Source organism: Cyprinus carpio, chromosome B12 (genome assembly GCF_018340385.1).
Source record: "Cyprinus carpio isolate SPL01 chromosome B12, ASM1834038v1, whole genome shotgun sequence".
NCBI lineage: Eukaryota > Metazoa > Chordata > Actinopteri > Cypriniformes > Cyprinidae > Cyprinus > Cyprinus carpio.
In genome coordinates this window covers 13,923,415-13,950,978 of record NC_056608.1, presented here as the reverse complement: position 1 = coordinate 13,950,978, position 27,564 = coordinate 13,923,415, and the positions used below count along the sequence as shown (strand labels likewise).

The window sequence follows — 27,564 nt, the reverse complement described above, 5'->3', positions numbered from 1 at the left end:
ATTACAATGTAAGTTATGCAAGAAATGTTTCGGAATGGGATATTTGTATGATTTGTGCACATAAATATCCTAGTCTAACTGCATCACTTCTTTGATGTTCCATTTATCTAAATAAGTAACATATGACTCGTAAATCACTGCTTATAAAAATTCAGTATCGTCATATTTCAAATACCTCAACTGAATTGAGGTCATTTGTTTTATAATTTTATTACTGACTGTGTACTTGTCTTTTTTTTTGGAAATTCGATTCCGTTTGAAATCAAAGTTGAAATCAAGCTTCCTTGTTTGTGCTGTAATCTTTTGCAACGAAGTTACCCTATTTTAAAGACACACACAGCCTATTTTTGTAATGGTAAATGATCTTTACAAGAATGTGTAAAGTGAGAAGACTTGGAAAGTAATGTATCTTTTTAGAAGACTTGGAAAGTATGAGATATTAATTGCCTTAAAAAAATTGAGATATTAAAATATCTATATGGCAGTATACAGTATGTGGTAGTTTTGCCAGTGGTATTGAAAACTATTGTTGAAAAAGTCGTCATGAAGTCAAAAATGACCCTACTTACTTTTTTAGTGCATATTACTAGTCTTGTGGTGAACAAGTCAATACACTGAAAAAAAAAAGTTGTCTGCCGTCATAATCTTTAATCAAAAACTGAAAATTAACTTCTGCTCTGGAATGACGTTCTCGCTCTGATGACATCAGTTTGATGGCTTCAGGAGAATCCTCTTGTTAAGTCGTGACGTAAGGACAGCTGTTTCTGGGTCCAAGCCTCTACTCATTTCACTTAAGAATACTGTCTCAACAGCCATTTATGAGCACTATTTAATTAATATTACATATTTAAGCTAAGCATTTAAACATTTGCTGTGCACACTACAGTCTTCGTGCTCACAGTGTCTCAGACACTAATATTTTAGCTGAATCACTGTCTGGCCATCTGGGATTTCAGTATGGAGATAAAGGTTAGGATTATAATTTTTTCAGTATTACATGACATTGTGGGTGTATATTAGTTTGTTGTTTTCTTGGAGTGTCTGGCAGAGCGTTAGGAGCCAGAAGCGGTGAAATTTGATATCAGATGTAACAAGCCGATATTCTTAACCACTCCTATCCAACCGTGAATCTGATATGAGCAAAGAGGTGGAGTGGAGGTGCACCAAAATAAAACCCTGCCCTTTATTCAATATTCTGTTTCACTTGGAAATACATCACAACACTTCTGGTTCATGGTTACTTTAATATTGATATTATTCAAGGTATTGAAGTTAGAAATTCCTGTATCGTGACCACCAATTTCACGCAATTTGTCAATAAGATAAAAATGGATTTTGTTCAAAGTCTATTATCCACTTAGATCTTTGATATATTTTTAGTAATTCATTAAATATCACCAGCTAAAAAGTAACTAGTAACTACAGTAGTACTCTGAGTAGTTTCTGAGAAGAGTAATTTGTACTTTTACTTAAGTACTGTTCTGACACCAGTACTTTTACTTGTAATTGAGTATTATTTCAGCAATGTAACAGTACTTGTACTTAAGTACAAATTTTCAGTACTCTTTTCACCACTGCCAAACACACTTCATAACTTCAGTCGAGTGTTTAAAATAAATCCTTCTGTGAGATGATGTGGATTCTTACACAGAATAAGGCACACAACATATTTGATAGTATTCTAAGCAGTGATAAAGCTATGTCGATTAGCATTGCATTAATATATACTTTATTAAAATGAAAAGTATAATAAGACAAACTCAGATAAACCATATTTTGTTGTAATTGTGTGTTTATTAGTCATGCTGAATCAATGAAAGCAATTAAATTTTCTGTTTATTCAGCTACCGCTATAGGGATTTCCTGGATTTCTTCTGTGGGGCGTATTTGGAGTTTCTGAACGAGAGCGCCCTCTGGCCTTCTAATGGAGATTTAGTACTGATCACAGAACCATGCTTCACTGACAAGATGCGCATGACTATCACAGCTAATCCCGATTGCAATTTAATTTTGATTAATCGTGCAGCCCTATTCTGTTACATTGCGATATTAGTATTATAATATTGTTATAGCGTTCATCTTTTTAAGCCATTTGTTTCTACACTATGATGCTTTTTTATTTTCCTTAGCTTTAAGATAATATGGAGGTAGAATTATCATTCTAACACATTAATATTTCATGTCCATGTGTTTACTGTATTTATTTAGTCAGAAGCCATTTAATTAACTCCATGTTGGTGTCATCCATCACCTTGTCAAGGCTTAATTTGCAATTATGACAAGCTGAGTGCTTATTATCCCTTTCTTAAAAACCTCAAACAATTTAAGTAATTGTTCTTATTGATTATGAAAGTTAATTTACAAGTATTCATTACTGTAATATCAATATTGCAGCTTCTTTCACACCAGTAATGATAATATTCAGTTCTGAGCTGACTCGAAATACTAAGAGGATAAGAAACTTGAAAGAAACCCAAAAATCAATATTTCTCTGCCAAATTGATTTCTCTCCTGATGAGATTAGATATCCCACTGAGAAACTGCTTCACGGCACAGTACAGTCACTTGAGTAAACAGGATATAAACCACAAAAATAACACTCAGCCTTGCAATATATGTATAGTATGTACTGCTGCTGAATGGACAAACTTGTACTGCAAGCTTGTACTAACTAACTTTGCTTATCAAACCGTTGCAAAACATCTGGCTGATACAGATAGAGCGATCAGAATGGATATGTCGCACATTTTCCATGAGCCGTGACCATTGAGTGAACCTGGCTTCCTGGCTATTTATTCCTGGCAGAAAGTAGTGTGGTGTGTGGTATAGTTTCTTCTGATTTATGTCTCTTGGAGAGGGGACAGTAACTGCGAGACTGCGCGGCTGCAGGCTGAGCGCAAATGCTCGACAAAACAACACCTGCGACAAAGCCGTTTACAGCTTAGGCTCGATCCACTGCAACCCGCAGGTGCAGGAAATGAGATGATGACAAAGTACAGCAGGGAATTATGGATGGCGACCTCTGCTCAAACATCTGTTTTAAGAAATGTTGTATGGAAGGAGGACACTTTGGGGATCTGTAACATCATTTATCTGAGACCTTCTGAGCTTTGGCCAACATTTGATGTTTCTTTTTTTCTGTGCTTATTAACAAGATCATTGCATGACTTGTCAACGTGTTTTTCTATTATGTCTTGGATATGCTTTCATTGCCCTATGTATAATATGACTGCTGCATGGGCCACTAGAGTCTGTAACTAAGCCAACTGAAGGAATCAAAATTGGGTTAACCTTTGTGCTTCATTTTTCATGTCGAAAGTGGTTTGTGCAGTCGACTGAGTAACCAGGATGCACCTGCTGCTTGGAGAAATGGGAAACGCAGTATGTGCTACGCGAGCATGCTCGCTGGCCTTTTCTGAATTTATACCTCACTAAAATTCGCCAGGTCTCTTTAACCCGCACACAATTAAAATAGGTATTATGGGTAAAATAATCAAAGATATAGACTTTGGCATATGTAACTGCATAAAACTGGCAAAAACGAAATGTGAGCTGAAATTATATAGAAGCACAAAGAAATTTGATGACATGCACAAGTTTAAGTTTGTTTAATATAATGACCTATTTAAAAACTCATCTAAGCAATGAGCTCCCTCTGTGCCAAAAATAAAATTAAAATACTATATTTACAGAACATAAACAGGGTAAAGGATTTAATGTGGTTTAATGAGGTATTAATGTCTATTTAAAGAGGCAAAGGCAGATTATACAAACATATATTTCAGCGCACACTGTGAATACTTTGATAAATGAGCACATAAGCAAGAGCGTTGCTCAGGTAACAGTGCGTCCTAACCGGCAACAAAGCGATAAAAGCTCTTTCGAGTTAATCTGAGTTCCTGTTCGAACTAGCTGGAACAAGCGGTGAACGTCACTACATTTTGTCAGTCGCTCGGTTTCTATTTCTGCACTGTAGCGTTGGATTGTTAAACATCAAACATGGATGTGCCTAGGAAAGGTTGTTTTTGGAAGCTGAGAAACATCGGATATGACAAATCCCTCAAGATCAACAAGGAACACTGCAAAATGGATGCTACGTCACGGAAGTGCTGAAAATACAAGTGTTCTATGTTTTACGCTCTTCAGTTCGCCCACGCTGTTATGATTAGCTGTTTTATTGTGTTGAATTTTCGCATTTAGTAAAATCACGTCTCACTGAAATCTTGTTGCGCTTGGCTGAATTTGTGAGAAATGATGCCATTTGGTATTTTAACACTAGTTTTATAAGTGCATTTGGTAAAATGGCAAATCTAAGGATTGTTTCACCCCAAAATTATTGTGAACAGACACTACACAGAAAATGGATTAGCATTCTTTTAACTTGTACTGTAGTCAAATAATCTTTCATGGAATGGTTTCAAACAGAATGATGGAAAAATGGCAAACAACTTTGGAGGAAAAGAACAAGTGGACAGTAATAATATAAAAGAAAGATGACTAACCTAACCCACCTGAACTTGGGTCGCAAGGGTCAATGTCCTCATCGTCACTGGGACATTCTGCCGACGCTACCAGAAGATCATCCTGTACCAGAGAGACACAGAAGAGATGAAGGGTTAGTTATAAACACCTAGTGGCATCATTACAGTTTTATAGGGCTGCTGTGTCATCTAAGGCCTCATGCTGCGAAAGAGAGAGAGAGGAGTGAAAAAGGAAATGTCCTTTCCACTGCCACTCTGACATCTCTCACAGGTCCTCTGAGCTTTGACTCACAGGCATGATCAAAGGTGTCCTAACCGTCAAAGGTCACAAAATTTCCACAAAAATGTCTGTGTCTGTGGATTATAACACACCAAATTGCCTTGTAGTACAGTCTGGAGAGACTTCCACATCAAGGCGGTTGGAAAAATCGATCGGAGCAGCACAAACACATACACAATGATTTCACAAATCCTTTGACGAATACAATTTAGCCGGCAGTTGCTTTATAAAAAAAAAAAAAATCACGCAGGAACATGTGGTGTGAGGAGCATCAAATCCCCTCACATCCTTCTGTCCCGCTGGAAAACAATCTCATCAAACGTGCCTTTTAATCTGAAATAAAACCATAGGAAGCAAATCTGAAGACAAGCTCTATCAATGACAACACACGGTGCTGAGACGCGCACAACAACATACTGAAGGAAATCTTGCCTCTGCTCCAGTGATGGTTCCGAAGGGAAAGAAAGCCATGTTGAGATTTCACGGTTTGAATTCCAAAGATGGTATCCGACTGTGGTTTAATAGCTCAGAACGTCTCTCCATGCAGGAATTCTCCATCAACTATGCAAAAAGGCAGTGAGCTCGACGTTCCTCTCAGTGCTACGGCAGAAAATTCCATCTGACGACGTCGCTTTGGTGGCATCCATTTAGTGCCAGTCTTCACACTTCTCTCTCTCTCTCTCTCTCTCTCTTCAATTAGCCAGAGTGTGTATACATTTGCCAGCTGGCCAAACGTGTACATGCATGTGCGTTTGTCCCAACAGAAATGCAGGACTGGCTGAGTGTGTGTGCGTGCAGGGAGGAAAGACATTGATTTGTCTCTCTGAGCTCACACAGTCTGCCCACAGGCTGAGGGGCAATGCCCACTCCAATCAGGACCTTTCACCATCATCACAGCCACACGGACCACACGAAACAACACGGGAAGAAAGAGACGGAGAAGAAAGGATGAGCAAAATGGGAGTGGGAGGGCACCTTGCACACTTGTTTCAAAGTGGTTGCTATAACCACATGGTTGCCATTTTCCTTGCAGTGATATCTGTTCAACTCCCAGCTCTCAAACACCCTGCAAGTAGGTCAGTGCGGGTGAATAATTTAGATCCCTGACGTTACAGTGCTGGTTTGTGTGCTGCTGCTGCTGCTGCTGGAAGGCTGGGAGACATGGAGGTAATGTATTGCAGCAGGAGTGCACAACAGAGCCCTCGCTAAAGGCCGGCAGCGGCATGTGTCTGCCTGACTCGAGAGAGAGACCGAATAATAACACAGAGGTCCTGGGAGCCACAGGCCGATGGGTGAAGTCATCCATACCACTCCATCTCTCGTTCTGCGAGCTGACATGGAAGCCATAAAAGACCACAGCTATCATATACATTGAGATTAGTAGTCAACTGAAATGTGGTTATGCTTTTGATATAAAACGGATGGGGGGGAAGTACACAATCTTAATAATGCATTGGCTTGAGCGAGAGACAACTTCTACTCAATGTTCCTTTTCTTGACATGACCACAGAGAGAAAAAAGGGAGTTCTAGAACCGGGATGAAGGAGTGAGATAAAGGTGTGGGGTAACGGTTAAAGATGTCAGCAGGAAACTGAAAACACAAGTGGAGATCCATGAGGTATCACCATTGTGCAAGAACAACCATCTCAAGTTGCAAGTAGAGCTTGGCAACATACAGTATATTGAATTTTCACAACATACACTACTGTTCAAAGTCTTGAGGTTGGAAAGATTTTTAAATATTTTTGAAAGGAATTCCTTATGCTCACCCAGGCTGCTTTAATTTGATCAAAAATCAGGAAAACAGTAATACTGTGAATTATTATTAAAGTTTAAAATGACTTTTCAATTTTAACATATTTTAAAAGGTAATGTATTCCTTTAGTCTACAGAGTCACATGATCCTTCAGAAATCATACTAATATGCTCAAATAACATTTATTATCAATGTGGAAAACAGTTGCTGCTTTTAAAAAAGTTCAAGAGCATTGTTTGAAATAGAAATCTTTAGTAATGCTATGAATGTCTTAACTGTCACTTTTGATCAATTTAATGCATCTTTACTGGTCGATTCACTTATTTTTGTCGTATTTATATTATGTAGTGGCCACAAGATCATTTTGTCGAGTTAATGACATCCTTATGTCATGGCCTCTAGATGCTATGTGGAGGGAACGACATCCATTTCTCGTTAAATTTTAATGTGTAAACAAACCTGCGTGACCATAGCAACCCAGGATTATCAGAGATGGATTAATTAATATTTTATTTTGAATTATGAAGTTGTTGTATTATTTATTATATAAATTATTACGTTAGTAAATTATTATATTAACCATAGGCCTTGGCTACTGGACTGTATTACATGCGATAGTCAGCATTCAATGAATTTATCATTAAATATTACATAAAGTGCACAATATATAATAGGCCTACAAAAAACATTTTTATCCATCCTACAGTCTTGTAAGTCCATGAACTGATCGTCTTTTCCCCATTATATTTGTATATTATTATTATTAGCCTATTAAAAACTGGATTTCGACTGGAATTTTTGCTGGAATGCAGTTTAAATTTTGCGATCTTTTTACATAGCATTCTGAATACTTTTGTAAATAATAGCCAACTGTAAATTCTCAACATGGGCCATAATTATAAATACTGTAGACTGGAATTTTTGCTGGAATGCAGTTTAAATTTAACATATATTTCATTTGATTTCGGCTAATTAATAGGCCATAATTATAAATACTGTAGTGTTTTGTTGAGGAATTATTCATTCACGTAATTTCACTTGTAAATGAAAACACAACATGCTCACTTATCATCACATCACAGCATAAATTTGATACATTTTTTATAATACTGGGTTGCTATGGTCACACAGGTTTGTTTACGCATTAAACTCGTTGACAAAATAAACTAGTGTCCACAACATATTATCACGTTCCCATGAGTTATGTCGTGGCTACGACAAAACTGTTTTCGATCATGTCTGACCATGTCACTATATGATAGCTGAATACGTTTCTTAAAAAAAAAACAACATATTATCACGTTCCCATGAGTTATGTCGTGGCTACGACAAAACTGTTTTCGATCATGTTTGACCATGTCACCTCGCGGGCACAGTATAGCTGAATACGTTTCTTAAAAAAAAAAATTATACTGACCCCAGACTTTTAAAAAGTATTGTATTTCCAATGATTCTGTTAGCAATATTAAATAAAATTCTAATTGTTTCCTAATGTCATTAAACTAATTTTGAAATCCTTCCCTGCATTCCTTTGTTTCAGTTCTAACCATCCTTTTCTATTAATTGATTCAAAACTCTTATTCACATATTTTTGTCCTCACTCAAAAATGTTCAAGGACATACTCAAGTGGAATTTTTAACATATTAAAAGACATGTAATAGAAAACATGCCTTGACTATTTTAACTAGATTTTTTTATGCTTTGAATTTGTAGATCTTGCATTAAAATGCTTTAAATCTATTTGGCTATTTCATTCCATATATACTATTTTATATATACCATTATTGCAAACAAAGTGTTTAGTGTGACCAGATAGATTATAAACATTTCAATGTATTCATATCTAAATGAATAAACTGATATATCGTCCAGCCCTAATTGTATAGACAGACAGGAACCTGCTAAATGTCTACATGCCATTGTGACTGGTGGCTTTACTTGAACATTCTCCACCCAAGCCTTTGTTAGGATCTGAATTTGAATTCCTCTCACACAGCTGAGCGCCTGAAACCATCCTTCTCTTTCGGAAGCACTGCCCCTCAGCAAAATTGTCAAAACTCGAATCTAAGTCCTCAGATGTGGCGTTACACAAGCACTTGAGCATGAGACTGTTTTCTACAGAAAAAGTCACGTATGACTAAGACCGAGCCTTCAGCATCCATCTGCCTGAGATCACCGTTCTCCTCTATCCACTGCCCACTCAGCAGCTGTGCTGAGGCGGTTGAAGGGGACAGAAGCTTTATGACTGTCCATTTTCCTCCTGCTGATTAACTACGGTGTAGCATGTTAGAGACAGTGGGTGTGCTATCAGAATATCATTTACGCACGCACACACAGACACCACATACACAGTATTAGACTCCATGTTTTGCTTGCTCCTAATTACTGCACTGCCAAGAGGCACAATAAGGGATGTGAGACAGAGCCAAAATGGGCGGGAGAGCAGAGGGAGAGAGAGAGACGACGATGCTCAGTTCACCTGTGAATGCAGAGGGGGAACCAGCTGTGCCCTAATGAGAAAGGAGTTACCTCAACACACGCTCTCACATAAAACACACTTTTCAAGCTCCACCTCCATTCAGCTCATTCCAATTACCTCACAGCTGCCAGACTCATCTACACTGACACAGACTAAATGTAGGACCTGACTAAGCCAACTGTACATGTCCTGAATAAGACAGGAGCAGGAAGTGGGTGGATCTAAACCACTGACCCCTCCAACCCTAAACCGTTTTACCTTGTGTAAGTCGATTTTATGTTATTACCTTAGGTAAGTGTATCATATATTGTTCCAGTAACACTTTATTCGGCTCTCGCTCTTAATTTTGTAGTCTGTATGTAAGTACTGACCCTCAAAACCCTCTAATGGTTCCCTCAATTTCCATCTAAAATATATCTAATTTCTCAAGCCCTTGTTCTGTAATCATTTGCACTCAAAAAACAATATCAATTTTTAAAGGCGGTCTGAGATGGCCAGGCTCAGACGCTCAAATTCACCTCTATCTCTCCATCTCTTTCAGTCATGAAGTTGCTAGTATTCCACCACGAATACGAATATCTCAGAACAGTGCACCGTCTGTTGTTGTTGCCATGGTGACATGAAGATTCAGCCTGTTCAAAATGATAGGAAATAAAAACCGAATCGCCTTGGTGGCTCAGCTGGGACCTGCAAAGCAAACCATTGATTTCTCGCTATCTGATTTTCCTTTTTCTTTTTCTCCATATTCCTTTCCTCCAGCCAGTATGAGAGAAAGAAAGAGTGAGAGAAAGCACAAGAACATCAAAGTCTGCCAGCTAACTTAGCAGCACTGCTAATGAAGTGTGAATATTCATAGAGAGGTCCGGGTGCTAAATGCAGCCTCAGTTCGCTGAGAGCTGTGTGTTTAAAATACTGAGCGCTCATACAATGAATAAAAAATGGCCACTGATGCACTGCAGTATTCTCTAACAAGAACAGTTGAAAAAAAGAAAAAAATAATCGCAGGAAACACAATGGCGATATGCCTGCTAGTATAACACTAGCATGTACGGGAATATACAGAGCTGGCCCACAGGGCCTCTATATGCACTCACTGACATCCTGTACATGAGTTTCATTTAGATTTAAAAGCGCTAAAAAACATGCAATGTGAGAGCGCAGGTTGAATCTCTCAGTTTCTCATCTCCTAACGCCGTGCTGAGATGAGTAATAGAGAATCTGGACCTTTCATTGAAGATGGAAATTAAGATGGCTTCCTGTGCAAGTCTTCACAAATCAAATCAAGAATCATTCTCATTTGGGTAGATTATTTTAGCGCATTCAAAAGCTTTACAGTGCCTTGGTTATTTTAACAGTTCATTAATGTTCTGTTAGTGAAGGCAACATAAAATCAAAATTAACCCAGTTAATTCATGTTTTATTAATGCCGGTACTGTGAATGATACTTCGGTGCATTTTATTCCAAAGAAAGCAGTTTTTGTCTTCATAAATATTCATTGTTGGATAATTTTAACCATTACCTAAATAGTTATCTATTCTGGTTGGTATCACTCACTTTTTGTTGTCCAATCAATACCAGATGGATAAAATCCAAGAAATATGAAAAAAAAAAACTAATGCATAAAATGGGTTGCAAATGGCAATTCAAATTGATTTTACTAAATGAAAGGCTTTAAAAAAATTGTCCAAATTATATTTTTAAAGTTAAATAACATTGAGGACTTCTATATTATCTGCACACATAAAATATTAACAAAGGCAAATGCATCAAGACTGACCGTAAAAGTATTCAAACAACTCTTGACTCACTCTGAGAAGACGTGAGTCACAAGTAGCCATTACAAGTAACTCCCAGAGGTCATCCAAGTGGGCATAAATAAATCTGATCATACATGCTGCCCACAGACAAAACACGCTGTGACAGACTGAAGCTCTAGATTTTATACAAAGAGAGAGAGTGGGCAATCTGCAGACTTCACACAACACAATACACACTTGTTCACAGCATACTGAGTTAAACTTTACTGGAGGACAGCACTTGGTCTTCACACACTTTTAATGAGGGGCAGAATAAAATGAGATGCAGATCAAAAAAGGACGGCACAAATGACAGTGTAAGTGGGCATTCGAGATGACCGAAGAAAGCATCTCATTAGGGATGAGAAGAATCGTGCATGCCATGATTCGCTGCAACAGATGTGGACATTGGCAACTAATGACGCCAACCTCATGCACGCTCACAAAAGCACTGCAACTTTTCATTCTTTTCCCTTAACTCTCTCCCTGCTGCCCCAATTGCTTCCTCTTTCTCTCTCTCTCTCTCTCTCTCTCTCTCTTGCTTGCTCTACGTGCAGAGTGCTGCAGACAAATGGTGCATGCCTCTTTCGCAGCATGGATATGACAACATCAAAGACTCTGCATGCGATGATGGCTGGATGGAGAAGGACCGTGAGAAAGAGAGACTACCTGGGATGAGGAACAATGCCACCTCGCATCCATGATGGCAGCCTGGCTACACTGTCTGCTTCCTCTACACAGCTTTGCTTTTCTGTTTAGGTGAGAGTTTGTCCTCTCCCCCTCTCTGATCTCCCCGTCCCTGCTCCTAGAGCAGTAAAAAAGCCCCACACCAGTAAAATAAAGTCCACTCTGTCAGATCAAAAGTGATGACTGGAGAAGTCCTACTTTGGTAAGCAGATAGGGATGATAAATTGTCTGTGCATCAGGAGAGACTATGAGTGCCTTCTACAGACTAGGAGAGAGAGCGAGAGAGGGAGGGAAGGCGTAAGCGAGGGAGAAGAGAAAACGAGAAAGATACACACGGATAGAGGCGGGAGAGAGAGGGAAAATACGGTACGACTGCAAGCTGATCACCTGACTCATCTCAGCCAATCACCATCGCCGCTCGGCTTGAGGTTGCTAAGGGTTTGCTCAGTTGGAGACATTTTATTATAGCCTTTTTTTTAAGAAAAGAGATTGATGTGTGTATTTGGAGAGGAGGGGGGTTGCACACCTTCTGCCCTGCCATGAAACTCCACAGAGACACAACCTACAATCTAACACCAAACCCGCATGCACACTCTCAAAATACATTCGAGAAAGCGAACGTTACACAACGGATGGCAAAAGCTCCATGTTTTCATCTCCACCGGCCCTCCTGATCCTCTGGGACATTGGGTTATTCAGCTCCATCTAAATGCCTCCGCCAGCTAAACTAACCAACATGAACGCTCGTTTAACTCGCATTCAAATTTGTGCTTTGGGCACATACACGCCTACTGAGAAAGGAGGGGCGGAACAGATAAAGACAGATAAGTTTTATTCGCACCATGGTCAGTCTCACAGGACTCGATTTGACCCCTGCATCTGCAGAATATGTGCACGGGCATCAAATGCAACCATACATTATGAATGTGACATAATTCATAAAAAGATACAAAAACCGAGCCACAGTCTCGACGGTGACGCACGTAAAAGATGACAGGTCAGAATACAAATATCTGGTTTATCATAAAGACTACACAAGCCTTTTGTGAATTAACAGGGTCGTTATTACCCAAAAGCACACAGATTAATAACTGTTTGCAATATCTACCACCTCTGGAGAAAGAGAGAGAGAGAGAGAGGGAGGGGAAAAAAGAAACCCATGAAAAGTAGCTGAGCAGCAGTCCATTTTATTACTCGCTTTGTGCCAGCTCAAACAATCGTATTGATTGACTGATTTAAGCGGTCAGTGATAATGAGCACTGGGACAACAGTGCATGCAGGGCAAGTCACCGGATCCATTAATTGGACAGAAGTGGAAAAAAAGGCACAGGAATCTGGACCAGTTTAAATCTATCTGTGCTGAACATTGTCCTGCCCTCATGATGCAACAGAATGAAATGAGCTGGTACTTCATTAGAGTACACATGAAGCTTTATGCAGGACTGTTGTATTTTGGGAGTTGTGACACACACATGCACATCTAATTGAGGTCAATGTACAACACTTAAAATAAGATACTTATGATAACTACTGGGTAATATACATTAGATTTTCTGGCAATATAAAATTAAGCAACATCGTGAATCGTTTATAGACGTTTATAGAAACGTTTATAGACTAGTTTTGAGCTCACTTGATTCATTTTCTTGAATCGGTTCAAAAATATCAGTTTCAGAGATGCTGTACATTTGCGTTTTAATTAATATATGTGTGTGTGTGTGTGTGTATATATTGTAGTGCTGTAAAACGATTAATCGCATCAAAAATAAAAGATTTTGTTTACGTAATGTGTGTGTACTGTGTATATTTATTATGTATATTTAAAAAACACATACAGTATATATTTTACAAATATTTACATGTATTTACATGTATATATTTATATTAATATAATTTATATATACATAAAATTAGTATATAAACAGCATTTTTCTCTCAAATTGTACGTGCATGTGTGTGTATTTATATATACATAATAAATACAGTATACACAGTACACATACATATATGTGACCATGGACCACAAAACCAGTCTTAAATGTCAATTTTTATATAAATTGAGATTTATACAACATCTGAAAGATGAATAAATAAGCTTTCTATTGATGTATGGTTTATTAGGATCGGACAATATTTGGCCGAGATACAACTATTTGAAAATCAGGAATCTGAGAGTGCCAAAAAAAAATTAAAATACTGAGAAAATCCCCTTTGAAGGTTTCCAAATAAATTCTTAGCAATGCATAATACTAATCAAAAATTAAGTTTTGATATATTTACAGAAGGAAATTTACAAATTATCTTCATGGAACATGATCTGTACTTAATATCCTAATGATTTTTGGCATAAAAGAAAAATTGATAATTTTGACCCATACAATGGTTTTTTGGCCATTGCTAAAAATATTCCCCTGTGACTGGTTTTGTGGTCCAGTGTCTCATATATTACGTAAACAAAAACTTTTATTTTTGGATGCGATTAATCGCTTGACAGCACTAATATATAGCTTTTCATTTGAAAATAATAAATCATATATCAGCCACATTCTACAGACATTTATCATATTCATTTTATCCCCAAAGCGTTGCTAGGTTAGACAGACATACACGCACACACACACACACACACATACACACACACATATCTGAGTGCATTATTTCAAATCACAAAGGCGAAACAAAACAAATTTTAAACAGTTTCCACATGCAATTTCCATATATATTCCCACAATGCTAGAACTGATTTGTAATGACACCGGGACCACACACTGTAAACACATTACAGTAATTCTCAGTGAATTTTTCCACCAAGAAAAAAACAAAACAAAAAAACCTATGACCTATTTTGCATCTGATGGAATCAAATCCACTCGGCGCCAACACAGGGCGTCTATAAATGCATGACTCTCACGTGGCACACGCCCACGCTGCCATTTTCTAGGCAGAGAAGTGGCGCTTCACTGCCCTCTGCCCATCTCTAGATCTAAAAGATACCCTGGGGTGTTTAATGACATGCACAGCTCAAACAGTAAATGCTAATTTATTATTTAAAGCCCAGCACATAGCCTGACGGCCCGCTGCAGCTAGATCAGAACAAACACACGGGTTCCTGGCATGCCAAATCCCATCGAGCTGAACACCAAGGCTGCAGATGTGAAGGGATATCAGAAACACGGCATCTAAAACAAGACAGACCAGCCACATATCCATAAACGTGGTAAAGTAACAGGTAAAATGCAGGGAAAGTATACTTCAGAGAAGAAAAACCAAAGAGAAGGAGTGGGACTGAGGATGAAGATGATAATAAAAAGCTGTCACTTCTGAACATCAGTCGTGCGGGTGGTAGTCACAAAGGAAATCAACTTCTGATAGAAATATTAAACATCTCATCTGTCAGTCACAAGCAGACGGTGCATGCCATGTGTTTTTCGAAGCATGTTGGGCTCCTTTGAGACGACCTCAGTTGTTTGTTTGTTGTGGCGGCTGTTTGAACAGAGAAGAGTAAAACACAACGCTTCTCCTCTTGCTGGCTTTCGATCATTAACGCTACTTAAAAAAACTTATACACTCTAAGCCACTCTCAGACAATAGCAAAACCAGTTTATCTGAGGATAATCCAAGCTCCAAACGTCATTTTAAGATTAAGTATGCTCACAGAGCAGATCTGAAGCCATTAAATGAAAAAACTAGTCATGCAAAGTATGCAAAATTATTCCAAAGACTACAGACCTCATTTACACCACACACAAATTTGCTGTATTACAAGCAAATCAATTGATCTGCATGAAATACTATTTCCTTCAGAGCCATTCGTTTGTAAAGCGTTTGTACAATAAAAATCATCTCTATTATCTACAGTGCCTTTATCTACAAAGGCCACGCTGACAATCTGGGACTCAAAATCTTTTTTTTAAAGCTGAAAACAAACTGAAAGTTTAAGGATTTTTAAATTTAAAACAAAGCAATATTATGAAATCAAATAGATTAAGAATTTTAAAGATTCTCTACTAGAGTTCACTAATCAAATATTAATTATATGGGTCAGTGGTGTGATGCTCTCTTAATTTATTCAGAAATATATTAAAAATGCAATTCATATAGAAAATGACTCGAATTCACATCTTCTACGATGAGCATGTTTTTCATTTCTGAATTAAAATTGGCTTTGATATTATTGGTTAGCTTAGACGTCCGAAAAACAATTATATTTATTAAATATCATAAATAAAATGTACAAATTAATCATTCGTGATATTTGAAAACAGTTTTATTTTTAAAAGTACTTTATTTTTACACCACATTACATTTTTAACTATTAGGTGACAAAATGTAATATTTTCTTTAAAATTCCATATTAAAGTATCATAAATACTTAAAGTATAATTTTACAACTTTACTTAAACAAATTTTCTTCCTTTTAAATATTTTTTTCATCACTGACCCATATAATGTAATATAATCAAATTATAATCAGTAAATTTTTCAGTTCTTCCAATTAACAAACTTTTCATATAGATTGAACAATTAGGTGTCTACACATCTCACTATTTCTTAGCACAATGCACAGCAATTTTCACACTCTCAAGCGCCACTTAAATTCCTTCAGGACTTCTTCTTCCAGATCTCGGCTAATTCGAGGATGTTTAAGGGGGAGCCCTCGACGGACACTCTGGAAAAGTGTTAGGAAGATGGAGAGCCCAAGAAGTTCCATTAGCTCTTATTACAGAGAGCTCTCCAGGTCTAATGGCCGCTCCAGTCTAATGGGCATCACAAAGGCCTGTAATCAAAGAACCACAAACTCCATCTCTATCCAGCTTTTATCATTAATTAGATATTAAAAATCCATCTTTAAAAAAAATGAAGGCGTTGATTTGGACAGCGCAGCTGTGCTGAGAGAGAGAAAGAGATTGTAATGGATGATAATGGAGCGCAGATGGCGCAAACTTAGAGTGGTGTAGACACCGCTGTGCCGAGAAGAGAGGAGTCTCAGATTTCCATGGCAACATTTACCATCATCGACGGCGTGCGGAGGGCGGCAAGCCCACCATTTTGTAATGCAATCCATACACGAGGCCATGATAAGCCAACATCACGATTGGGCGCTAATAGATCGAAATATCTGTTATTGCAGAACTATCGCTTTCACACGACGTGCCTGGAGTGCCCTTGAGCAGGGAGGTAATTCAATATGCAGTGCCAGAATCAGTTTGAACCATATCAAATTACGATTTTATTGTTGTGGAGGCTAAATCACAGTGCGTAAAGTCACGCACGAGGAGACGAGACTGAACTGGCCTTGGCAAGCCTGTCAATCACCCTTCTCAGCCTCCTGCTCTGACATGTAATTACAGCGCCACTGTAATTAGAGCTCACTGTCAGGGCCCTGAATGATGCCTCGTGCTCGACTCGGAGAGAGAAACACCGGCAAGAGAAAACTTGTGAGTTGTAAAGGAGAAAGCATGTCCACCTACACGGTGCTCATCTTCCCCGCTGATTTCTCCCCTTTATGGCCCTGTTCCATTTGCCTGTGGGTTCTCTCTGTTTATACAGACTTATTGACTGACTCTAGTGTCCCGGCACTCTCTCTCATCCTGAGCCACAGCACATCCAGAAAAGAAACGGGCCAATCACTTTATGTCTGAAAGCAATTGAATTGTGCTGGGCCAAAACCCTTTGCCGGTTCGATAATGTGCGATCCAGCCAAGGGCTCATCTTTAAGCGCCCTGGTCTTAGTCTCGAGGCCTCTTTTGCTTGAAAGAGCACGAAGTTCAGTTTAAACCGACCTCATTGGTGTCTGGGTCACTTATTGAAACACCACTTATAATGTTTTGGATGGTAAAAAAGAAAAAGAGCGAGTCCGAGAGTAATGATGTAGACAGCCAGTAACAGCACAGAGATAACACACAACACACTGTCTGTTGCAATCTAAACGCACCAATCGGTTCTGAGTCTTCATGACCTCTTCATGACCTTTTCAGTTCTTGATGGTAACTGGACAAAATGATTCAAAGCGAGGCCTATATGAACAAATCATTTAGTCCAGTTTGTCAACTGAAGATTAATTTGCTCAGAAATAAGATATCGCTATGATCTGCAAGTTAGTTTTTCTCTACCTAAAAGCAACACCTAGCACATTAATTACAGAACTAGTACAACATGTTTCATGGCTTGAGAAATTTCTAGTCTTTTCACAGCCAGGAAAACCGCATTTTAAAGGTGCACTCAGCAATTTTTTCCTCATTCAAAAGTTTTACACATGAGCAAACAATTGTTACTTTGGAAAAATGTTTATGTAAGCATATAAAATAACATCATGGGCACTCACATGGGATCAAAACATGATAATGTTAATAATAATACTAGTAACCTAATAAAAGCTGCTTTATTTAAAATGAAGCAGGATGCCTCATGGGGGCACACTTTTGCTTGTGGAAGAAATGAAAAGTCTTGACGGTCAACAGTACGCTTTCATAATGGCAGCGGTAATGTAAAACTTTCGTTACTGCATGATAAATCCAAAATAACTGCCATAAATGTACAACAATCACTGAGTGCATCTGTAAAATTCCCTGATTATTCCAAGTTTCTCATGAATGCAAAACCCTAGTGTTTTCCCATTCATGTCACAATCTGACAAGGAAGAACAAAAATATATCGAACACCAGCATCAGCTTTCACAGAATAGTGAAGTAGAATAAAGTGGGCGCTGACCTGTGGAGTTGTCGTCTGCTTGCCCTGGCGGTTGGATGCGGTCGTAGTGGTGATGTCGGTGATGGAGGGCGATGTTTCTGAGCGGTTGCCCGTGGCGGAGGCGCTGGACTGGGGCGTAATAGAAGAAGAGGGCATATCTCCCACCAGCCGAGCGCTACCCTCCACACGTACATTGGGGTCGCCCTCGGCGGCCATGTTGAGCACTTTTAGGCCATTGTAGTAAAGCCCTGAGAGCTGGCCCTGGAAGGGCCGACTGCCCTTCTCCCAGCCTCCGATCTTTATGGTAGTCTGACTGTTGAAGATGGTGAGCTGCCGACCTGCCAGGGAAGAACGTTACAGAAAATACAAGAGTGTTCAACGGCCCGCTCCCCCACGCCATAGAGACGCACACATACACATGCACACGCTAACAAACATAGACACGCACACGCACGCACACGAGAAAACAGAACTGATGGAAGTCCTGATGGTAAAACACACAACAACCGTAACCTTATTTTCCCTGGGGATCATGAAGCAATAAATTACACTAATGCTAACAGCAACACTGGTAATTTATCGACTGTAATTTAATGGCTGCTGTTGTCATAAAGTAAATAAATGAAGGGGATGAGAAAGCTGGGTCCCAAAACAAATCAATGGGACTTTGCTAAAAGGACAATCAAATACATACTAAAATGAGAGACAAAAATATTCTTCATCTTTAGAAAGTACAAATTTCCCCCTTTTTTGTGTGAGAAAATTACTGTTAATCCTTAAATACAGCAGTTTATTGCAAATTACAAAGCCTGTATGCACAGGTCGAGTAAATTTGATTGAGATTGCCTTTCAGCAAGGGCAATGGTAATTAAAATTAATTAGACTGAAATAAGGTTTATGTGAGAATGGCTTTACAGCTACATGACACATTACAAATGATTCATCATGGTTATAATTCCATTGAAAAGGGAAAGCAAGAAAACAAGCAAACTTGAAAACAAATCACTTTGAACGATTCAATTTGTTACATACATTGCAGCATGCATTCAAGTCTTTTCCCTTCTTGTGTGTTTAACTTGCTTGTTAAAGGGACTTCATATCTGATGCCAATAATCATTGAAGCTATTTAAGAGACATTTGCTTCGAGATTTTAACTGTGCACTTTAGCAGCTTCCAAAAGAAATATGTTTAGCATGACAAGAAGATATGCATATATAAATTAAATTTATGTGTGTGTACATCACTATGAATTCAAATAATTTCCACTGTGGACATGTACTTTAATTAGTCATTTAGATTATTACAGCTGCAAAATAACATTATTTAAATAGGTATTTTAATGATGTAAACATATTTTGTTAATGATTAAACTAACTTCAGTTATCAGTATATTACCAGTCCCTTTAACCTCTGACAGGTTTACAAGTACAGTATAACAACACATTATTGAATTATACAGTGCATATATTACAAACTACATTTGTTTAATTTTTAAACTTGGTTATACAGGGGATTTATGTTTTAGATGGTTTATTTGCTGTGCAAAATATCACTTGCTTATGATCAAATTATCTTTTATTTAAAGTTTTAATCAGTGTTTTTACCTTTGTCGAGTAGCCATTCGTCAACTACTCGACCAAGCCGATATGGGATTCGCTGTCTAGCAATCGCCAGGCGTTCGTTATCAATGTTGCCTTTAAAGTTTAAAGAGACATTTCATTGTTAAAAATCTGAAAGGTCAAAGATTAAAACCTACAGTGAAACATATGCATTAACTGTCTGTTTTTTTTCTTCTTTTTTTCCTTTTATTTTCTTTCTTTCATTTTTTTTTTATTTGGAACACCAAGGTTGCATACATAAGAATGATGAAGCTTTCCATTCAATTAAAATTTAAGCAAACAAATTAAACCTATTTTAATAGAAGCACTATGTTAAATATGCACCTACTCTTCTTGCGTTAAGAGAAACCAACCAAACTCAATCATGTTTATACACAATATCACTCCTTTACATAATACATTTACAAAATAGTAATCTTTTAAATCTTTTTAGCAGATTTTTCATCTAGTTATACATGAAAACTAGCTCATTTTAATCGAAATATTGACATTACAGTACATTCCAGCGTTTTGCAACCAATTTGATTTTAGCTTCACATTTGCTATCTAATCTAAAAAGTCTATTTTCAGTCATTTTTGATATGATAAATCTCACATTATCAGATCACAATACATTTAAAAACATCAAAGAAGTAGCAGAAAAAACACTCAAAGGATTAAAGCAACAGGAAGATTATCAGTTCATCAGTAATGCATGTAAGATCAGCTCATGTTCATGTTCCCCATGTGAATTTGAAATCGCTCTGACAAAAGCTTTGACCTCAGAGATGTCTATATGCAAACGTTTAGGCGCTTGTTCACTACGGTGAACGCCACGTGATCTCGAGCAGAAGCTGTGCTTAAATGCAGATATTTATGCAACATGTCCAGGTTGAGCCAGCTACGGTAGCTCTATTGAATTGAGATTATTTGAAAACATTTACTTCACTCCCATTACGGCCCACACATAATTACCACTCCTGACTTCGCTGGAAAATTCAACATGAACCTGACTTGCTCAGATTTCCAAAGAGTATAATTACGCCTCACAATTTTTACTCTATGAGCCATTAACTCGTTATTTGTCAATCAAAAACGAGTCTCACTCTCTCTATATGTGATTAAAGTTTGATTAAAATATGAATGTATAAAAATGTTTCCTCAATGAGACATAACAAGAGCAGAGTAGAAAGTCAGCCCGAAGGCTATGATGTGAGAAATTCAGTGTGAGAATTACTAGCAAATTTCCATTCTAATGTGTTCTCGTTTCCTATATACATATGCACAAATACTTACAGAATGGAAAATTCTATCATCAAACCTGTATGACTTTCTTTCTTCAATGGAACACAAAAGGAAAATCTTGTAAAATATAGATTGGATGCTCTTTTTCAAGTAATGAAAGTGAATATGAAACATTTTTTGTCATCTTGTTATCTGAGCTGAATCTTTATTCACATTAATTATGTGGAAAATAGCAGCAAAGACATTCGTCAAACAATTTCCTTTTGTGTTCTGCAGAAGAACGAATATCATACAGGTTTGAAATGACAGAGCAAAGTGACAAATTTTGGCAAATTATTCCTTTAAAGCACCAAATTTAAGCTTATACCAGCTCACATGAGTATGGCTGCTCTAGTCGACTGCACTTTCGAGGTAAAGCTCTTTATTCTGTATCCGACACTGAAATGACATGACCAAATTGCTTCTCAAACACAGTACAATATTGTTTTTGATAGGTGATTGCAGAAGAAGAACACCTGCGGACAGGGAAATAAGGCTTCCGCAGGGCTGCACGTAAGGACAGGTGGAGTGCTCAACACTGGACTTGAGTTTGAGAGCGCCAAAATTCTGCTGTGAGAGCGGAAAGAAGTTTGAAACTCAGTCCATTACAATGAGTCCCCCTTTCCTTTTACTTTCATTCATTTGTATTTTCCCCCCTTCTTTAATTCTGTCATTTTTTCCCTCCTTTCCTGTGCAGTCAGGTCTTACTGTGATTTATGTCCACTTGTGCACTTTACCTAGAGTAATCAAGAGTGAAAGGAGTAATTTGTCTCAAATCATAGCTTATAAGAAACAAGACAAGAAGGGGAAAAAAGCAATAGGAGCTTTTGAAGTGGGATGGACCGGATGACTAAGGGCAAGTTGTGTGCATGATTGCATGAATGCACATCAACACACACACACGCGCACACCCACTCACACACAAACACACACACACACGCAGTGGTCATGTTCTGTCTAAATGAGGGGGCAGTTGCCTGAGGGCCTCTCGGGTAAAGTGAAAAAGACTGCCTGGTTAGCTTAGCATGCTAACAGTCTGAACACTCTTCCTTTTTAAATATTAGACACTTTTATTGTAAATTTTTTTTAGACACTAGGCATCTAAATAATCAAAAAACAAAACAAACAAACAAAAAAACACATTTCTGTACATTTATATCTGTTCTGCATCCAATAAACTGTGATTTTCAAGGACAGCAACAACACCTCAAATTATCACTCCGCCAGTCCAAAGCTCATGCTGTGGCCATTTTGTACCCAGCAGTAGATGTGTGGCGGTAATTCTGTCGGTAACATTACAGGAACATTCCAAATTTTTTATTTTTTTAATGAAAAAGGTTTACTTAAGTGCTTGGGTCCATTTAAAATGTCTACAAATGGACATAAAGCATAGGTGATTTTAAATGCTATATAGGGGTTTTCGCCCTCCACCTTTCATCAAAGTGCTTTTAAAAATCTGTGATTACCTGTCAGAACTCTTAAAAATCTTTCCATCATGTTTGCTGAAAACAGCAACTGCAGTATTTTTCACTCTCAATCCTTCCTTTAACAGTCATTAAGAAACATTGTTACATTAAAGGGATAATTCACTTAAAAATGAATACTGTGCCATCATTTACTCACTCTCATGTCGTCCCAAACCTGTATGACTTTTGCTGAACACAAAAGATATTTTCTTTTTTAATTAAGATATGCACATATATATATATATAATATTATTATTATTTTTTTTTTTGGTACAATGAAAGTAAGTAGGATCCTGTGTTGTTTTGGTTTCCATTTAATATAAAAACAGCCAAATTCATCAAAAAAAAAAAAAAAATGTTCTGCAGAAGAAAAAGCTTGATGGCATAATATAATTTTTTTGGTGAAATGTTGTATCATCCGTCCTCCCAGTCAGTGTCAGAACAAAGAGCTCCCTGTTCTACTACAATAACACTACAAAATGCAACACAAAACACTCCTGATGTACATTCAGTGACATTTAGATGCTATTTTAATGAAGTTTTATTTTAATTTGATTTCATTAAAAAAAAAATTAAAAGTAAAGCGGACAAGACTTCAGGGAGATGAATTGAGCAGGGAGTTGAATAAGTGTTTCACATTGAAAATTCAATTTCTTAGTTAAATACATCCGTTATTGCTATGTGTTATTGCTACATTACAATTGCATTACAATACAATCGGTTAGGTGAAAGAATGACAGCATAGGTTAAGAGTGGGAGGAAAAATTGCATGCTTTCTTTGTATGCTAAAGCTATACTAGTTACAGAACTAATTGTTGAAGATAAACAAGCTCCCCATTTTGTTCTCCCTCGTTGTCAATTTAAATTCAATGCATTTATTATCTCGTCTAACGCAGAGCAGAGTCAATCAAGCGCTGATTAAAATAAAGCGGTCTTTTTTTAAAATATTTCAGTGGAAAAGTTTCTTCCATTCTGCCACGGACATGAGATGCATTAGTATTCATGCAATCACAAGCGCACTGCTCACTAAATCCACAGACACAATGGAAAGAGGAAGCTGAGAGAAAATGGCACATTACAATGGCTCCATTTTAACAAGCAATTGTCTTCCACTCCACATGAAAGACGCTGTTGGTATTTGGGTTGTTTGTTTACACTTAAACAATGAGAGGGTCTCGACGAGGAAAAACAGTAGCTCTCTCTCTCCGTATCTGTATCTATTTCTATTTCTCTGTATTCTTTATAGTCCTGTTTCCAAGAACTTATGTCTGTTTTTATGATATTTTGTTTCAGCGTATGTCCTAGTTTGCCTAAGCTGTTGTAAATACAAAATGTCAACTCTTGGATTTGGATAATCCTGTTAAGATTCTTACTGTTCTCCCAATTAAATAATACAAAATGCAATTCTATGCAACCAGTGTATCTACAGCTGACTCTAGTGTGTCTCACAAGTATACATTTGCATTTTCCTAGCACATTTTGAATTTAATGACAAGCCGTATTGAACGCAATGATGAGCAACGGACGACAACGTAACACTTATGGGAAGCATGAGATTTTCCGAGCTTCATTACCACTTCAGTCATTGAACACTCAACATTTCAACAGTCTATCACATCTGCTCCTAAGAAGAAAGACGTTTGCGAAGATCGAGAGCAAATAATCTCTGTAATGGAAGAGATGGTTTAAGAAGAGCTTGAAGTAAAATACAAATTAAAAGACTAATACAGCCGCCTCCTTTTCATCATGATTGACAAACGAGAGCAATGGGATTATTTCTCATCTCTGATCTCTTGTCAAGCTTTTGTCAGGGCTTTTCAGGCGACTGAGAGGCTGGTGAATTTGATAACCCTGGCGCTGACATTTTCAGCCTTCTAAAGCCCCAAGAGCAATCATCTCTGCTGACATTTGGAAAGGATACCAGGGTTACCTTTTTTTAACTGTGAGAAACCACAATCACAGACAAAGGCATTTTGTCCTTAACCCTGTGATTCAGACTCTTTTTCCTGAGCTCTGCCAGCCTTTTATTGTTCCCATTGTGAATAGCTGCATGGCTGAGATTGTGTGTGTGTGTGTGTGTGTGTGTGTGTGTGTGTGTGTGTGTGTGTGTGTGTGTGTGTGTGTGTGTGTGTGTGTGTGTGTGTGTGTGTGTGAAAACATGCGTATAAAGGCTGAGGGCTCTTACCTGTTGGGTAGCGCTCAATGACTGGCAGATCATCCACCTGCAAGGTGGCGTTACCACCACTTCTCGTAAAGCGAACTATGTGGTACTTTCCATCATTTACAAACTTTGAGGTTTCTTCGATGTTTATGTCATCGGTGCCCACATTGAACACCACTTTGATATTGCCTCTTTCCTGTAAAAATAGAGAGAGAAAGAAAAAAAAAGAAAGAAAGAGGGAGATAAAGGAAGAGGACTTTAAGATTATATCATAGTCATTCTGTTCTGATTCACTCCGCCAACATAAAGCAGTCAGGTTATATGCACTGGCTTATTTTAGCATATGAACAACACATTTAATGATCATCACTCTGTCTTAGCAACCTTGCGGAAGACAATTTTTGATTATTAATAAAGGCTCTCATAGAGAGGCAGCTATACTCCATCTTAACTGGCAGAGTAACAGATGTACCGAATTTATTGAGGACCAAACAAGGTGATAGTTTATCAGCCTGTGCACAATTTCACCTGACAGCACAATGCATCAGAAAGATTTACCACCGCTTTATTTCACTAGCAAAAAGCGGCATTCATATTTAATAACAAAAATATCTATAATTTATGTTTTAATGAGCCTATTACATAAAGGAAATGGATAGTAATAAAGAAACCGGCAAGTATTTTTCTCCATTTTAGCAGTTTTGCGATTTTCTTTCTATAATAATTAGTGGGGATATATTTGTTATGTCTGTGTATATAGAGAGAATACTACGGTTTTAGTTTAGACATTTAGTAAATATAACATGAAATCAAATTCAGTGTGTATTATTGCATTTGCAATGTGATATGTAAGTGATAATGTACAGTCAGCCAGTCATTATGACAAAATAAATCCTGACAGGTTGATCAGGACACCATCATACAGCGGGAGGTCTTGTATCACCCTAAAGTAGTATATTTTGGATTAATGACCGGTTGACTGTACACCATCCTGCTCATTACATGATTACTTACCAATTAAAGAAATAAATGGACATGAAATATTGATTGCAGCTGAATTTATTCAATTACAAGAAAGAAAATGCTGAGTGATATGAGAGACATACTGTAGCTGATGCTTTGTACAATGTTCAATTAAACAACCCAGTGCGGATTATACAAAAACATTATATAGCTTTGTGGAATACTGCAACTCCAAAAAAACAAAATAAAAATAAATTAAAAAAAATACTGCTATGACTATGTCTCTCGTATCACCCCGTGTCCTCTTTCTTTTCATTTTGTAAAATAATTTAAACTTAATCCCCTTTGAATCAATCCTGTAGGGTGATACAAAACCCATCAACTTTGTGTGGCCTTCTGATTTCTAATATATATATATATATATATACACATCGCAGATGGAAAGACATCAACTCACATGCTACATTTATGGCAAAACAATATTACCAGCAGCAATCCGTAATTTTAAAGGGGGTTGGCACAACTGCTGCAGATGTCAAAATAAAATTTACTGTGCCACACATCAAGCCTTGTAAACTAAATAATACTACTTTTTCATTCCCGTTCATGTTCAAAAGTTTCTCAACAAGCCTGCAGGCAGATAACATAATCGAATCACAGGAAATCACAGGAAAAAAATAACCTTATAAGATTTTTTTCCCCTTGAAATCAGTGCCTCAAGGCAATATGCTGGTCATACAGAATAATGTGTGACAGTCTCAGTGAAACGGAATCTAATCTGTATTCTGATGCGCTGCTTGTCATTTTCAGTGTAAATTCTCATCAGTGCATGTTTCTGTCTTATTAATGTGAGCAGTGAGAGTGAAATCACTCTGTGTGGTTCACATCCACACCACTAGATGGCCTCAATCCTTAATGGTTTCCTATTTGATGCAGCTCAGTCAGTAGGATTGTTTTTTGCTAATTACAATAAAACTTATTCATGTGCAGACAATCTCTTCTCATGAAAGCACATGCTAATAATACTCGCTCGATCCACTTGCTGCTCGTCTTATATAAAATAGTAACTATGCCCACTCTGTGCTCTCCTTGATGACCTGCGTGCCCACATGCACTACTTAGTTAACTAAAAACTTGTTGCAGACTTGTTAGGAATGCTATTACAAGCCTGAACATGAGCGCAAGCAACCGTGAAAATTGTTATTTGACATATTTACAACAGATGGAGGCCATTAGTTTAAAAAACACCAAAATAGGCTGCTGTGGGAACGTGTGGTCCTTTCAACTGATTTGTTGCAGATTGCAAAAGCTACATGTGGCATTTCAAAATAATGAAATGGGGTGTGTATGAGAAGATCCCTTCGTGAATTCTCCTAATTCACACCTATCTGCCGGAAGAGAGCAAGCAGAGGACAAATCGCAACACCAGACTTTATTATACTCTCCCAGGAGATGTGTGTTTTTGTCTGGATACTCACAAGCTCTCTTTTTCTGACACACGCACACACGCACACACGCCCCATGTTGTCATCTCCAGCTGGGCGGAAGCTGGATGTTCCTTCTGCCTCTCACACCCCATAATGAAGACAGACTCTGCCCGTTAGCCCTATCCTCTTCCTATCACCGGGAACAATGGGGCAGCGTCTCCTTCACCCTCCTCTGTGCTCGCTAACAGCAGTTCTCCAGGGCCAATCTCTCACTCCCTGCACATCTTTTCAGCTTTGTGGTCAGAGCAGTGATGTGAGAGCTTGGCCCGCACTCCAGTGGGCTGTGACACACCACACCCTCCTCTAATTGGAGAACGACCTCTCTTTCACCCTTCTGTCCAGGCCGTCCCTTCGGGTAGTTGACCTCATCCTTCATTTGGGATGAGGCGGCTGGGACCAACACCAAGGGTGGCAGGCCTTTTGAAAACTTGGAA

General features: G+C 37.9%; 1 protein-coding gene across 22 annotated transcripts in view; it reads right to left on the bottom strand.

Moving 5' to 3' along the window:
- Positions 1 to 27,564, bottom strand: part of LOC109104764 (neurexin-1a) — a 177,284-nt gene that overhangs the window by 5,864 nt on the left and 143,856 nt on the right. For 15 of the 22 annotated variants that reach the window (XM_042735465.1, XM_042735473.1, XM_042735469.1 and 12 more), the window contains 4 exons: positions 24,705 to 24,876; positions 19,776 to 19,865; positions 18,193 to 18,509; positions 4,503 to 4,584 (listed from right to left, as the gene is read on the bottom strand). In XM_042735465.1, coding sequence (XP_042591399.1) covers positions 4,503 to 4,584; positions 18,193 to 18,509; positions 19,776 to 19,865; positions 24,705 to 24,876 — 661 coding nt within the window. The remainder of the gene's footprint in view (positions 1 to 4,502; positions 4,585 to 18,192; positions 18,510 to 19,775; positions 19,866 to 24,704; positions 24,877 to 27,564) is intronic. The other 7 variants (XM_042735480.1, XM_042735481.1, XM_042735482.1 and 4 more) reach the window with 2 other exon arrangements.